General features: G+C 39.0%; 1 protein-coding gene across 1 annotated transcript in view; it reads left to right on the forward strand.

Annotated features, from left to right (window-relative positions):
* LOC139712977 (myb-related protein A-like) overlaps nt 1–9688 on the forward strand; it is a 28506-nt gene extending 18818 nt beyond the window's left edge. Inside the window, exons 13-17 of the mRNA XM_071624757.1 lie at nt 1021–1138; nt 2332–2442; nt 4489–4590; nt 5947–6162; nt 9448–9688. Coding sequence (XP_071480858.1) covers nt 1021–1138; nt 2332–2442; nt 4489–4590; nt 5947–6162; nt 9448–9570 — 670 coding nt within the window. The 3' untranslated portion in view covers nt 9571–9688. The remainder of the gene's footprint in view (nt 1–1020; nt 1139–2331; nt 2443–4488; nt 4591–5946; nt 6163–9447) is intronic.
* Nucleotides 9689–14313: the final 4625 nt, after the last annotated feature.

Below are 14313 nucleotides of genomic sequence, written 5' to 3' on the forward strand. Positions count from 1 at the left end.
TTTTGGATTTTAAGTTGACATTTACCCGCGATACTAAATCTGTCATGATCCTGAATGCTACAATGCGAAGCCCGATTACGCTATGCGTATGGGGCTGCTGGTCGCAGTTAATTGCATGATTACTAAGACATGAGAGCACTTTGGGGCGAGTGAGTCTCACAGTGTTAGTTATATGAAAGGTACTTTAACCTGAAACACAAACTAAGACAAGGAAATTCAGGGAAACTGTTGAGGTACCAAAACTTTTTATTATCTTTAAATCACCATCTATTTTTGAGTGAGAGTACAGGTTGCAGTGAGTTTGTATGATCAAGGATGCATGTGAAAGACCAAGACAAAAGCCTTTCTTAGTGTGAATTTTATATGCATGCTATGCATTCAATTTTTAACCTGATTCATCGGGGTCCTGCCACAAGACTGACACCTATGAATCAAACAGCCCATGAGATTGACTGTGAAAAAAAGGTCCACAAGTCATACCGCCTACAAGTCATACAGCCCATGAGTCTGACACTAGGCAACTAAAGGCCTGTGAGTTCAACACTGGGTAAAAACAGCCCTGGAGGTCAACATTACAACATGTTTCACTTGATATGTCAATTTCATGGTCCTTGTTTGCTTATAGTTTCAAACTCAGATGTGCGGCTCATGGGGTGTATGATTTATGGTTGACAGTCTCGTGATGTGCACCCATAACATCTGTATATTGAGGTATAAGCTGATGGTGAATAAAGAACAGCTTATCCCCTTCTTGCTTTTTGTTTTAAACCATAGTTATGCACATATACTGTATTTACCTACCAGCAGAAAAGGACTCCCCTCTGTCATTGACCACTTCACTGGATCATTAACTAGATGCAGTTTTTTCTTTGGGCACACCTGTTCCCAACTAACTGAATTTTTAAATGAAAGTGATAGATTATTAAGCACAGGATTGAATATACAAGGAGAGAGTTTTCTTTACTTTGTCTGCCCTCTGTACAAAGAGTGAATTATTTCCAAATTCTCTTGAAATTGCAGCACATTCCGAACGCCACGGATCCGACGGGCCTTACTGGACTCCACCCCTCGGACACCAACGCCTTTCAAGGATGCCCTTGCTGCCATTGAGAAGGCGGGAGGACCGCTGAAGAAAATGGTGAGGTTCAAGTAATAATTCATGCATTGTGTATACATAAGCAGAGATTTCAAGTAGGGATTTCAATGGGTCTAAAGCCTGCCGTTTACTTTACAATCAGACCGGTCGCAGCTGGACTCTTAGGGCATACGACCAGTTGCGCAACTCAACACCGCACACTATACCATACTATACAATCAGACTAGGAGCATTCATTGCTCTGACTTCGGTGAATACATCAAAGAGTATAGGCGTGCACACATTGCACATTGCATGCGCTTGCATTTTACTATAGTATCGTGATTGGGTGAAAGCCCACGGCTGGTTGTGAAAGTTTCACAAATCTCTACGACTGGCACGAAGACCCAGTCACTCGACTGGCAACTAGCAAAGCTGACGTCACACTTCCGATCTTAACCCGATGAGGATGAGTACGTCCCGAGTATACTTGGGCAAGTGTCTAGGGGAAATGCGTGTTGTAGCAAAATCAGTCTGTCCTCAACGGGTGAAGGTTGTTTTGTCGGTCTAATCATCTAGTGTGCAACAGGCTTTAAGGATAACATGATGCTTGAGAACCTGTGTCTAAAAGTGATATTAGTTAAAGCTTGGGTGCATTCAGATTTTTCTGTGGAGCCATTTTTATGCGTCCGCTACGAAATGTCACCAAAGGCATTATGTTTTGGTTTTGCCTGTCTTTCGATCTATGTCTCACCTTTCCATCAGTCCATAATCAGCTAACGTTTGAGGTATCCTAATGACTTTTCTCATGTACAGTATAAGTGGAGGAAGTTGTGCCTATCAACTTTTGGTGCACATGCTCAAGGTCAAATTTGTAAAATATCACTACTCCCCCCTATATCTCTGCAATGCCTGAAGGTATATTTCGTGATACTTAGTGTATAAGCTACATGTATTAGCAGATCAATATTCTGTAATGAGAGTTTGGGCCATGTAATCAAAGGTCAAGTGAAAAGGCCCAAATTTACTTTTTTTTGTTTGTACGTATGTACGATATATTTCCTGACAATGATTATCTTGTGAAATTGGAGCTCATGGTGTCAAAGATCAAGGGCCAAAGGTCAGGTTAAAGTGCTAAAATTCTTCTATATGAAGATGAAATAACACTTGTTCTCCATTCTTTGGAGATTACAGTTACACAGTAATTGATCAAAGAAAAGTCAAATCAGTCAGCTATCCATGATTGCACCCTCCAGCCTCACACACCCAACCAGCTGGCGGACATTTCGGAAATCATCGCGCGGGATGAGAGGGAGGGGCAGAGGAGGAACGAGATGAGAGCCAAGAAACGCGTTGTGGTGGAACAGGTGAGTGCGCCCTCTACGGTCGATCATTTAAATAGTGGGTAAATTGACTCATAAAGTGGCATAATAATGTATAAGATATAGACACTGATAGAAAAAACAAACAAACAACTACTCTTGGCTATCACAGAGGTCAGTGTATACATCAGATAAAATTTGCTGCAGTATTTTTGTCTGCTCATTTTTTTTGTGTGTGTTTGTTTGTTTGTTTTTTGTTTTGTTTTTCTCCCAACTCTCATAGATATTGTAGCTGTGTCAGTGTGAGTACAGCTAGTACCAGTTAAAGCAGATTGATACCTATCACAGTGGTTCAGTTTGCACATCCCCAAAATTCATTGTTTCAATAAATTGCTTTGCAGTGTTATCCCAAACCTGATGAACTCTAGTGAGTGAATGGGCCTAAAATTTCAAAAGCTAAAGTTGAAATTTGCAGATGATAATGATTGTTCTTACATTAATTTAGCGCACATTTTTAGTTGTAAGTGCATTTTGGCCTCCATGTAGATGAAATATTGACATACAGTTGTACTTTGTTAAAACGTAAGGAAAAAAATATGGTCACACCTATTGGCACTTCATATTCCACTTGTTTGTAAAGTCATGTGTAACTTAATGAGCAGCTTTATGAAACAGGTCCATCAACTCTACCTAACTTTTTTACATGCCCTGGCACTCACCTTGACTTGCCTAGATCTTTTGTTAGCATTTAGTAATCCATAGTGTGCGGATTTAACCTAGTTGTGAATTTACAATTAGTATCAAAGCCCACTTAACCCTAATCAGGCTGGGGGGGGGGCGGAATCCACCCCCCCCTCGACGTTTCGCACAATATCTTCGCAATGCGATAAGCTCGCGCCGCGATGTTTCATGACTTTTTTCTTTCAAGTATCACGCAACTTTTGAGACCCAAATTGTTGCGCCCGCGCGTACCGTTTTGACGCGACGCCCGTTCGAAAAAATTTTGTCGACCCCAAAATTGCTCCAAAACGTGATTTTGTGTACAAATCCAATGCAAATTGTGTTTTTTCAATTAATTCACATAAAAATTCATATCTTCACTTAGGATGGCCGAAATTAATTCATTTTGGCATAATAATGCTTCGAAAAATGACTGTGACAAATTTTGGCCAAAAAACAAACAAAAACAAAAGGTCAAAAAACAAAGAAATACATAAGAAATTCAAAGAAAAAAAATGCATAAGAAATTAATTTTAATACAGATTTTTTTTTTATCCTATGTCTCAGAAGAATGATACAAGAAACATTTTTAAAAAGAAATTAGCTTAATTGGAGCATTAATAAGTGATTTAGAGCCCAAAACTGATTTTATGCATAAATTACAATAATTAATTAATACAAAATATAAGAAACATTTTTCGGAGAAAGCAACCATATATTTTGATAGAATACGTTGCGGGCGTCGCGTGTGCCGATTTTCGGCGCGATCGCGCGTTCCATAGGCGAGATCAGCATAGCCAAAAAAGCCCAGCCTGATTAGGGTTAATGCATAGCATTTTGCCTTGATCCTGCCATATAGGAAGGTCCCTCATGGTGTCACAACATGAATTAGATGGATTAGGTAATCTGCATTTTATTGACAATAAGTATGGGTTATCCTGTTTTACCCTGATAATGAAAGCCTGGGAAGCTTGATATTTGTAATCATGTATCTACTTTAACCAAGACTTGATACAATGTATTGGGACAAGGCACTCTATCATATACTGTACCGTACTTTAGATTGCAACAACAGTTGCATAATCATGTGTAAAATAAAAGATGTTGAAGTCATTTAGAATGTGTAAGTGAATTTCCCTTTTCGGGTACTCTTCCATTTTATTTTCAGGGAGTCCGTGACTTAATGTTGCATGTGTATTGTACTTTTCTAATATATAATGTTGGTATATTTTCTAAGAATGTTTTCTGATAATGTAATGCTCAGTTAAGTCTAGACTTGCTTTCTAGTTTAAAGAGTTTTCTCCTGTAAGAGCCTAAATCAGGATGTGTAGTGTCATATCTTCTCAATTTGTGCATATTTCTCACCTGCAGATCGGGGTATCGCCGGTGAAGAGAGTGCGGAAGTCACTGTCAAGCTGCATGCAGGGAGATAAAGAGAATGTGGCTGGGGAGGAGACTAGGCAAGAAGGGGACGTAAGTATCATGGCCTGAGCAATTGCGACTGATTTGCAGAAAATTAGTCAGGCTAACGCTGTAATGAAGCAGGGTGCTGAAAACCGTTAACCCACAACTAAAACTTGCTCGTAGGCAAGTAGAATTAATGGTCACTTGCTCAATCAAAGTAAGAGTCAGTTGTCCTGTTGCCCATTTGTGTAAGTGGGATATATTATGTATACTGGGATTCCCTTGTTGGGAGTCATTTGAGTTGATAGTTGTTAAAAACCTGCAGCTCAAGCTCAGCAAACTCTTTTGGAAATACAAGTACTTGAAAACACGCAAACAAAATGATTCTCAATATGTAATACTGGTATACGCTGTAATTTCCGCATACAGATATTTTCGCGAGCAAGGAGGTCATATACATTTTCGCGAGATATTGTTTTCCCAAACGACGCCGATGCTAACGTAAATGCACTACTACCCTAGCGCATGGAAGCATTTTCACTTGTTGTTTAATTCGCGATCCAACTGAGATTCGTGAAATTGGTGAAAATTAAGCCCTCGCGAAAATAACAGCTTATGCAGTATGCTCAGTGTGCATAAATCTTTAATATCGGTGACTTGTAGGTTCCTGAATTGAATGTGTAAAATTAGGCAACATCCAAAGGCAAGACATTCTGACACGTATAATAATCATACTTACAGAGATAATAACATAGTGCTTGGCATTGACCAAAACAATTTGTATTTCTTTAAAGAAAAAACACAATCATTTTAAAAAGGAAAAAGGCTGAAGAATCAGATCAAAAGATTTGTTTCATTTCGAGGGGGGGGGGGGTTCCCCCTTTTATTTTTTAGAATGAAAGTTAGCTCTGTACACCTGCTTGGTTTTAGTGATGAGACACTGCATCACATGCCTAATATGGAACATGACAGGACATAATATGCACTACCACATAGTGGAAATATAACAAAAATTCAACATTTTTTTCACTATTTTAGCATAATGAAAGAGCACTAAACTTACCCTTGATATATGTCAGTAACAAGTCCAGGGAATTTGTACTTTTCATTGTAAAATGATATTTTCTGGAATTTGTTTTGCTTTTTTTATTTTGTATCGTAGTAGATAATGTATGTGATGTAGTAGTCTTCTGATCCAGCAGTCTCTTTACCAAAGTTCAAAAACTCATAACTTTTGAACGGATGGGTCAATTTTTCTCAACATTTTACTGATATGTTCTACTAGGATTGCTGCATTTACTCAATTTCCAAATTTGGGGTAAGTTTCCCTTTAAGGAATTCTTTCTAGGATGGATACTACATTGGTTTTACTGGAAATTATTGTTCTCTTCACCTCTTTCATTCTTCCCCGTTTTCTCCAATCAGGAGAGCGTCCTCGCCTCCAGTTTGATGATGTCACCCCCTACGGGCACCAGGGCGCAAACCACCACTATCGGCAACCTCTTCGGAGGAATCAAGTCCCTTAACGACGCCTTCAACGTCCCGAACACACCGTCCCCCAAGCCTACCACTAAGGGTCTCCAGCGCAACATCAGGCCAAAGGGTCAGGCACCGAGCAAGCCAGCACCAAGCATCACTAGGGTAATGACCTAAACACTGGTTATTCAATTTTGTTAAAAGCAAGCATTTATTTTGTCTCTTTTGCAATTCACTTTGTTTTCAGGAAGATATATTTTAAATGTAAACAAAGGGAAACTGACCAAAAATGTATCATATGTGACCGTGCACCTCAAAACGAACATAAAGTCGCACACACTGATTTCACGTGACGACTGAAAATAAGTGAAAGGGGTCAACCTAGCAGAACTTGACTTTTTCATATTTTCTGAAAGAGCGGGTCTTCTTTTACATTATGCTAAAATTTGGTATCATAACACGGGCAGGAAAGTGTGTCTTTTAGCAGTTCATCTAGAACATTTTTGGAAGAATAGTGTGATTAGGTGTGTCTTTAGAATCCCTTTTTCATTTCTGAAAAGCCTTGTCCACACTCTTCACTTTCAACTCTAATAACTTTTGAAAAGATAGTGCTACTGCTTTGAAAGTTGGCATTAACTATGGACAGAATGTGTTAATGAGGCATGCTTAATTTCAGTTCAATCAGATAATCCCTTCATTGTTGTTTCTCTGGTGGTTTACTTCCTGTTTTTTGTCCCATTCATCGCACAGCCAGCACGGTCTGGTAAAGATTAAGCGCTTGAATAGACACTGTACTTCAGAGCCTCTTTTCTCAGTTCACACTTTTCCTGAGTTTGTGCTTTCTTTCCAATATTTAGATAGGTTAGGAGAGTCCATTTGATTTGAGTTATACATGATCTTAAAGCTTAAAGTCTGCTCTTTCAGAATATGGTCTTAACTAAAAATTCATGTCTGGCGACTTTTTGTTTGTTTTGAGGTGCAGGGTCACATATGATACTGTATAAGCTGTTATTTTCGGGTACAGATATTTCTGCAAATGCGGAGGTGACAGACACTTTCGCAAATTTACACTGAAGCTATCACAAGTACACTATTATCTCAGTGCATGGCGACATTTTCGCGTGTTGTTGAATTTGCGGTCCAACAGTGATTTGCGAAATTCACAAACATTAAACCCTCCCCAAAATGACAGCATATACAGTATGTATGAAGAATGAGCAAGGGATTTGATCTGGATGGAATCCTGTTTGCTTTTCATTTTCTTTCCTTGAGTTTCCATGCGGCAGACAAAGATTTCTTAACCCTAAAAAGACTGGGCTTTTTTGGTAGCTCGAAAGACTGGGGGGGGGGGGGGGGGGGGGGGGCCTAAAGGGCCCCCCCTTAAGATATCGGCCGTGGATCGCGCAACCGCCGCGGAAATTTGCACAATGGTAGTGTGCGATGTAATCTACAAGATTGTATATTTAAATTTTCCAAAATAGTCTTCTTTCATTTTATTTTGATTAATTATGCTAATTTATGCGAGAAATCAGACTTTTTTATCTAAATCAGTAAATAAAGCTCCAAAAGTGCTCATTTTTGGTCTAGATATTCTTTGTATCATTCTTAGCAAATGTACTTGAAAAAAAATTCGGTATCAAAATTAATTTCTTATTTATTTTATTGTTTTATGAATTTCTTATGTATTTCTTTGTTTTTTCGACCTTTTGTTTTTGTTGTTTTTTTCAGTAAAATTTGTGGCAGACCCTTTTTGAAGCAAAATACTACTAAAACAAATTGATTTTAGCCATTGAGAGTAAAAATAAGCATATTTATATGAACCATGTGATAAAACTCAATTTGTATTGACTTTGTACACAAAATCACATTTTTGAGCCATTTTCGGTCTCACGTGCATGTACAAAAAGTTATGTAACTTCAAAACCGTACCCCCGGGCATCACAAATTTGGTGTCAAAATGTGCGGGAAACTCAAAAGAAAAAAGTCATAGAGCATCGCGGCGAGAGCATTGCGTGTTGCTGAGTAATCGCGCGAAATGTCGAGGGGGGGGGGCCTATAAGGCCCCCCCAGTCTTTTTAGGGTTAAGTCTTACTCTGTTCATGCATACATTTCTTCTTCTCGTGTGCAGTTTCCAATAAGAAGTGCAATTTTACATCATGTCGAAGTTGACTCAACTGAACAGAGTATTACTCTCAACTTGTGCAATTTATCATTCTTTATCATTTCAGTCAGATTCGAAGTAAGATAATCATGAGATTTAAAATAAGTTGCAACAGGTATTCGCCTGGTAGGAAGGCCAGACATGCAAATTTGATAGTACCATAATGTCATCATCGCAGGATTCTCCACTTTGTACATAAAACACTGAAAACATGTGGTTCATCTTTTCCCCTAGAATGAATCAGAAGTGTGATTCTACATGTCTACAATAATCCAATTTGAAGGGAATATCTTATTTCTTCGTAGATACACTGTAGAAAAAAAAATGACACACACACACACACACACAATTGAAACCTAGTAGAAAATTGGGAACCGTAATAGTTTTCTCACCTGGATAACATTCAGTACATGTAGTAACCTCGTTTAGTTTGCATATGTGATTGTTCCTGACATCACACTTTCCTAAGAAACATATGGAACTTTGAAATATATAATATTCATTCTTAGGTCTGATTTCCAGCTCTTACCCCATCATGAGCTGCAGACAACAAAACAAAACAAAACAAAAATGTTAGAAACCTACCTGGTGTGGGAATCATTTTCACCTATTGCAATACAATTACATGGAGCACACATACACATGTACTGTATACGCTATATATTTCGCGGGGGTTTTATTTTCGCGAATTTCGCGAGTCGGGAGCTATTCGCGAAATTAACAACACGCGAAAATATTACCTTCCAAAATGAATCCCTTGCCTTGATGATACGAACATTTCAGTACTAGAATACCATGTCACGGCTTACCGAACAGACCATACTGGCTAAGCTTGTTTACGCACGTCCACGTCTACTTACGAATACCGTAGAGAGCCAATCCATTATCGCAAGGGGACCACTCGTCAGAAATCTAGCGCGATGGACTTAACCACTTCAAAAATGTTGAATTCTAACTTACTAGTTCGCAGAGTTTGGCAAGTCTTTTTCATGGAGTGTATAACTAGTATCATTCTTATATGCTAGTAAGTTGAAAATTCACACTTTCTTTGCCACTTCATATTTTCTCTGGTCCCCCAATCGCGAATTTAACCACTCGTGAAAATGTGTGACATCGGCAATTCGCGAAAATTTATGTACGCGAAAATTATAGCGTATACAGTATCCCATTGATCGCTTATTGGAACCTCCCACATTTTGACCCTTGGATGTTGCCAGTCATGCTGCTATACATCATATAATTAATGCAGCACCACTCTCTAATTCTATTTCCAATCACTTTGACTGCAGGGTACACAGGACAGCGAGTGGTGGAAGATAGCGTGCGGACTGACCAGCGACCAGAAGTTCATGAGCAACCAGGCGCAGCGAATGGTGCTCCGACAACACAAACCTCGCTCCCTCGTCCTCTAAGACAACCCAGCTCCTTTTTCATTATCTGGTGACATCGCAACCTTTCCCTCATCACACTAAGGTGGCTCACCTCTATCTTAGGACATCATAGCCCCTTTTTCATCCTCTGTGTTGACTTAGCTCCTCCCCCATCCTTAGGAGAAGCTTAGCTCCTCCCCGTCCTCTTCAGGGACATCCTAGCTCCTCCCCTATCATCTACACTGACTAAAGGTCCTCCCTCATCATCATAGGAGGCTTAGCTCCTCCCACATCATTTTTTGGGACATCCTATCTCCTCCCCTTTCATCTACATTGACTAAGATTGTCCCTCATCAGCACTGGAGGCGTAGCTCCTCCCACATCCTCTCATAGGACATCCCAGCTAATCTCACGCTATCATCTATGTTGACTAAGCTCCTCCCCCATCATCATGGGAGGCTTGGCTCCTCCCACATCCTCTCTGCTCTGAGGACACCCTAGCTCCTCCCCAATCATCTACGTTGACTAAGCTCCTCCCTCATCGTCAATGGATGTGTAGCTCCTGCTTATATCCTCTATTAGGACATCATAGCCTACCACCTTAGCTCCTCTCTCATCATCAAGCGAGGCTGAGCTCCTCCCCATATTTCTCTAAAACATTCCTCTAGAACATTCTAGAACATTTCTAGAACATTTCTCTAGAACATTCCAGCACTGTCATTCCATATTATCATCTAAGCCAGCATAGCATCTCCCTCAACATGAAGACAGGCTTGGCTTTTCCCTCATCCTCAAGTTCTGCTCAGCTTCTAATGCATCCATGGATGGATGCCCAGGAAAAATTGCATGCAAAGCGATCTCAAGTCGCACTTCAAATTATTGCCAGTATCCCCCTGATTGGCAAAACATTGCAAAGGGTCTTCTAAAAGTGTTGACTGAGCATAGTGGAGCGGCCATCTTTGAAATGTGAACAAACTTCATGTGCACGAGTGTGATATCTAGTCAGGAGTGGATTACCATCGTGGCTGTCATTTACATCATTCATGAGTGGAAGAATTCAGAAGCTTGCAGAAAAAGTCAGACAATGTTTTGGCAGACGGTTGCCCAACTTGTAGAATGTTTAGGAGTAAGAATACTGTGGCACTTGCTGTGATACTTGTAACTTTGTAACTAATTGACTCTCTTCTTTTTTTGATGACAGAGGATTTGGATGTCGTGGAATTGAAGACTTTTGTTTTTGCTTCCCTTCATAAAGCAGGGACATTTGATGTGGTTCTTCTGTCAAATTAGCAACACAGAGCCAAGTGTCAGAACACACAAGAGTACAGACTCTTATGTGATATACATGTACATGTATAAGTGAATGTAAATTAAATAAGAGACTGTGTTTGTGAGGCAAAAAAGAAAGGAATAAGCATTCCTCCAGGCATCTGTCCTTGATTCCAGCCAAGCAGGGTTGTGTGAATCATGTTTTGTCATTTTCAAACAGTCAGAGATTTAGACTTAAATGTTGTAAAATGTGTGGAGGTTGGAGAGTTTTTTTTTTCATAATTTCTCCTACACAAAAATTGGGTACATTTTTGTGAAAAGTTGTAGTCGGGTATGTGTACAGCAAATAAACAATGATAGCAATGTATGTTTGCATGTGTGCGTTTGTATGTGCATTAGGGTAAAAACAATTTTTTTCCACTGTTGTAGGTGAAATGAGGAAATGGCTTGCACTGTAAATACTCTGAAATACACTACAATCCTACAGTCATTGTTGTGAGCAAATCTGTTCTACTCCAAAGATCACTTTGCTCACAAGGAGCCAGCTAATCAGAGGAAGATGACTTTAACAACAATTATGAAATGCTCAGTGACATGTGGTATAAATGTACATTTACACAGAACCTTTTGCAAGAGATCTCTTTGTAAGTTGTTAAGCGAGTGTGCAGTGTTTGATTGTGCAGAGCCCTTTTTTCTCTCTGTATTTTCCAGCATACTAGACCAGCAAGATTCCAACTGTAAATAGATTTGTAAATTGCAGAGTCTTTTTTTTCTCCCTCTATGGTAGTGAGCGTGCACTGCACCCCTATGTAGCCAATTATGCAGTGAATGATTTGTGCCGTTTCTATGCATAAGAAATCTAAACTGCAGGTCTTGTGAACTTGTACATATTATTCAACTGCTTGATTTATCTACACATACCTGTCCTCTAACAATTAGATGTTCACTGCAGCTTTTACTTCGGTACTCGACAGGATGCATCACTCTGATTGTAGCGTCGAATGAAAGCTAACGGATGAAATGTGATCAGAGAAAAAAGCACCTGACATTCTTAAAAGTGTGGTTTGGTGATGCCTTGTCTGTTACAATCTAGTCACTTTCAGGGAGGATGGTCGGGTGTTTCCTTTTTTATTAAGGATTTGTAAAGTAGTCACACAAGAATGAAATTGACCATGGTGGTATGGTCTGTAGTGTAGCTGTACTTTAGAAGAAGAATTTATGATCTGGTAGCAATATCAATGTATAGTTAATGGACAATGTCTCATGATATTTCTTGATAATATTGGCAAAGATACAAAAGCAAACTCGGCGTATAAATTTCTGTTATAATGCATTTATTGATGGAACAATATTTGTAATGCTAAGAAGAATGACACTGGCTTTGGTGTGATACCCACAGACACATCCTTCAAATTATCCCCATTGATGAAATGTAAAACTCTGTAAATACTGGAGAAAATTAATGATTTGCCAGGTGACCTTTGACCTTTGTTTGCGTCCAACGTTTGACTTAATCACCAAAATCTAGAGATACTTGTATATCAAAGGAAGACATGGTTCATCTTTACAAGCTTGAATCTGTGAAACTAGCTACGTTACTGGGAGACACTGTAAATTGAGTACTTTCAGCGAAAATCTTTTAAAAGAGGTATCACAAAAATAAATGGCCCTAACCAAAGCAAACAAAGAATGGTCTATCTACAAGCAGCAGATCACTGACAGATCTACTACTAAAATGTTTTTGTACAAAAATTTACAGACATCATGACTTTGCTGTAATTAAATACAAAACAAAGACACACATGCACACAAATTGAGTTCACTTTTTAAAATCAGATAAAAAGTCACTTTGTAGTTATTGTTTTTTTTTTTTCAGCATTCCAACTTTCTGGTTGGACAATTTGTTCAATTCCAATCACATGGTATTGTAGGCACCTACTACACAAGATACTTCCAATTTGTTCTTCATCAGAATATTTCTGGAAAACTTGTTCAGGAGTCAACTAACATGCATTTGTCAGAATATTTCTGGAAAACTTGTTAAGAAGTCATGAACATGCATTGGTACATGTATGGTGACACATACTTTTAGTATACCAAGGAACATGTCAGAAGCTATTGTTACACTGTTCTTGTGAAAATGGATCATTGCAGGAAATTCATGTCAAGGTCTTTTTGATAGGAAGCTCTGTGCGGATAGCAGCTATCCGTTCTACCAAATAGCCTCCATCCGCACGCTTTTGTTTCATAGATACCAACGTCTTTAATAAAGAAAGTGTGTTCTATCAAATACAGTCAAACTCGGATACCTCGACGTCGGATAAGCCGAATATCACTTACCTCGGGGGCAAAATGAAAGTCCCGATTGTTCCTATGGAGTTTCCGTGTATTAAAATTCGCGTAGCTCGAAAAAGATAACTCGAAATTCGGTTACCTCGAAGAGAAATCTAATGTCCCGATCTTAATTAACTTATTGTTTTTTCCAGCATGTTGCTCGAATCAAAATTGTAAACATCACTCAGCATCTCCGATTAAGCGCGCGTGGACAGCGAAGACATGTCACATGTTTTCACACTCGATTGTACATATTCTGAGACCAGAACAATCGCGCGCCCAAGAAGAAATACCCGATACACAGCTGACAAGGAAAATCCCCAACACCTACCAACACACGTATGGTATGCACATAGCACCCGTGCCAATGGAGTGCTTTACGATAGCACTACGCGCTGCCCTATCATTTGCTTTTCTTTAACCACTGTGTTTTGATTTTTGATCGAGACAGTCATACCGTGCGCGTAGATTTCTCAACCGTCGGGGCGCACCTGCTTACGTTGACAGTTATAATCTCTGCCATTAATCACGCTCTGTACACTGTCAAAACATCAATCTACCTCGTAGTGCCTTTTTTTTTAAACTATTTTTTTTTTTTTTGCCTTTCACGAAGTTTACTTCCCCGAGAACGCAAGCACTGAAACTTTTTTTTTTCCAGCAATGCGATTATGAAAATCTGGAAGTATAGGCCGATCAGAATGAAGAATAGAATACACAGGGCTCCGCACTAAGTTTTATCGGGCCACCAATATCATTGATTTTTATTTTCTGGTGGTCGAAAGTAAAATCTGGTGACAAAAAAAAAAAAATCTGGAAAAACATTAGAAAAACTAAATCGGTCCTACTAAACATAGACAAATTAATATTAAGCATTATTGAAGTGATACAGATGTCCATGTCTAAAACAAAATGAATAGAAAATTCAATCATCTTACTCTGTTTTTAAAGATTTGACAAATAGGCGTAGATATTATTATAAAAGTTGATGCCCATATATTGAGGAGGTCAAAACTTACGTTTGAAATGAGAAAATGGGAGCATTTGCTGACATTTGTTAGCATCCGACATTTGTTTTAGCATTGTAAAAAGCCAAAAGTTACCGTTATACATTTTTAAATGTAAAAGCAAACAACCGACATTCATTTTAGAATCTTACGGAGCTGAATACTATCCTAATCCATT

The sequence above is a fragment of the Diadema antillarum genome, unplaced genomic scaffold, assembly GCF_040938485.1.
Source record: "Diadema antillarum isolate AM-2024a unplaced genomic scaffold, OU_Dant_1.0 seq00001884_RagTag, whole genome shotgun sequence".
NCBI lineage: Eukaryota > Metazoa > Echinodermata > Echinoidea > Diadematoida > Diadematidae > Diadema > Diadema antillarum.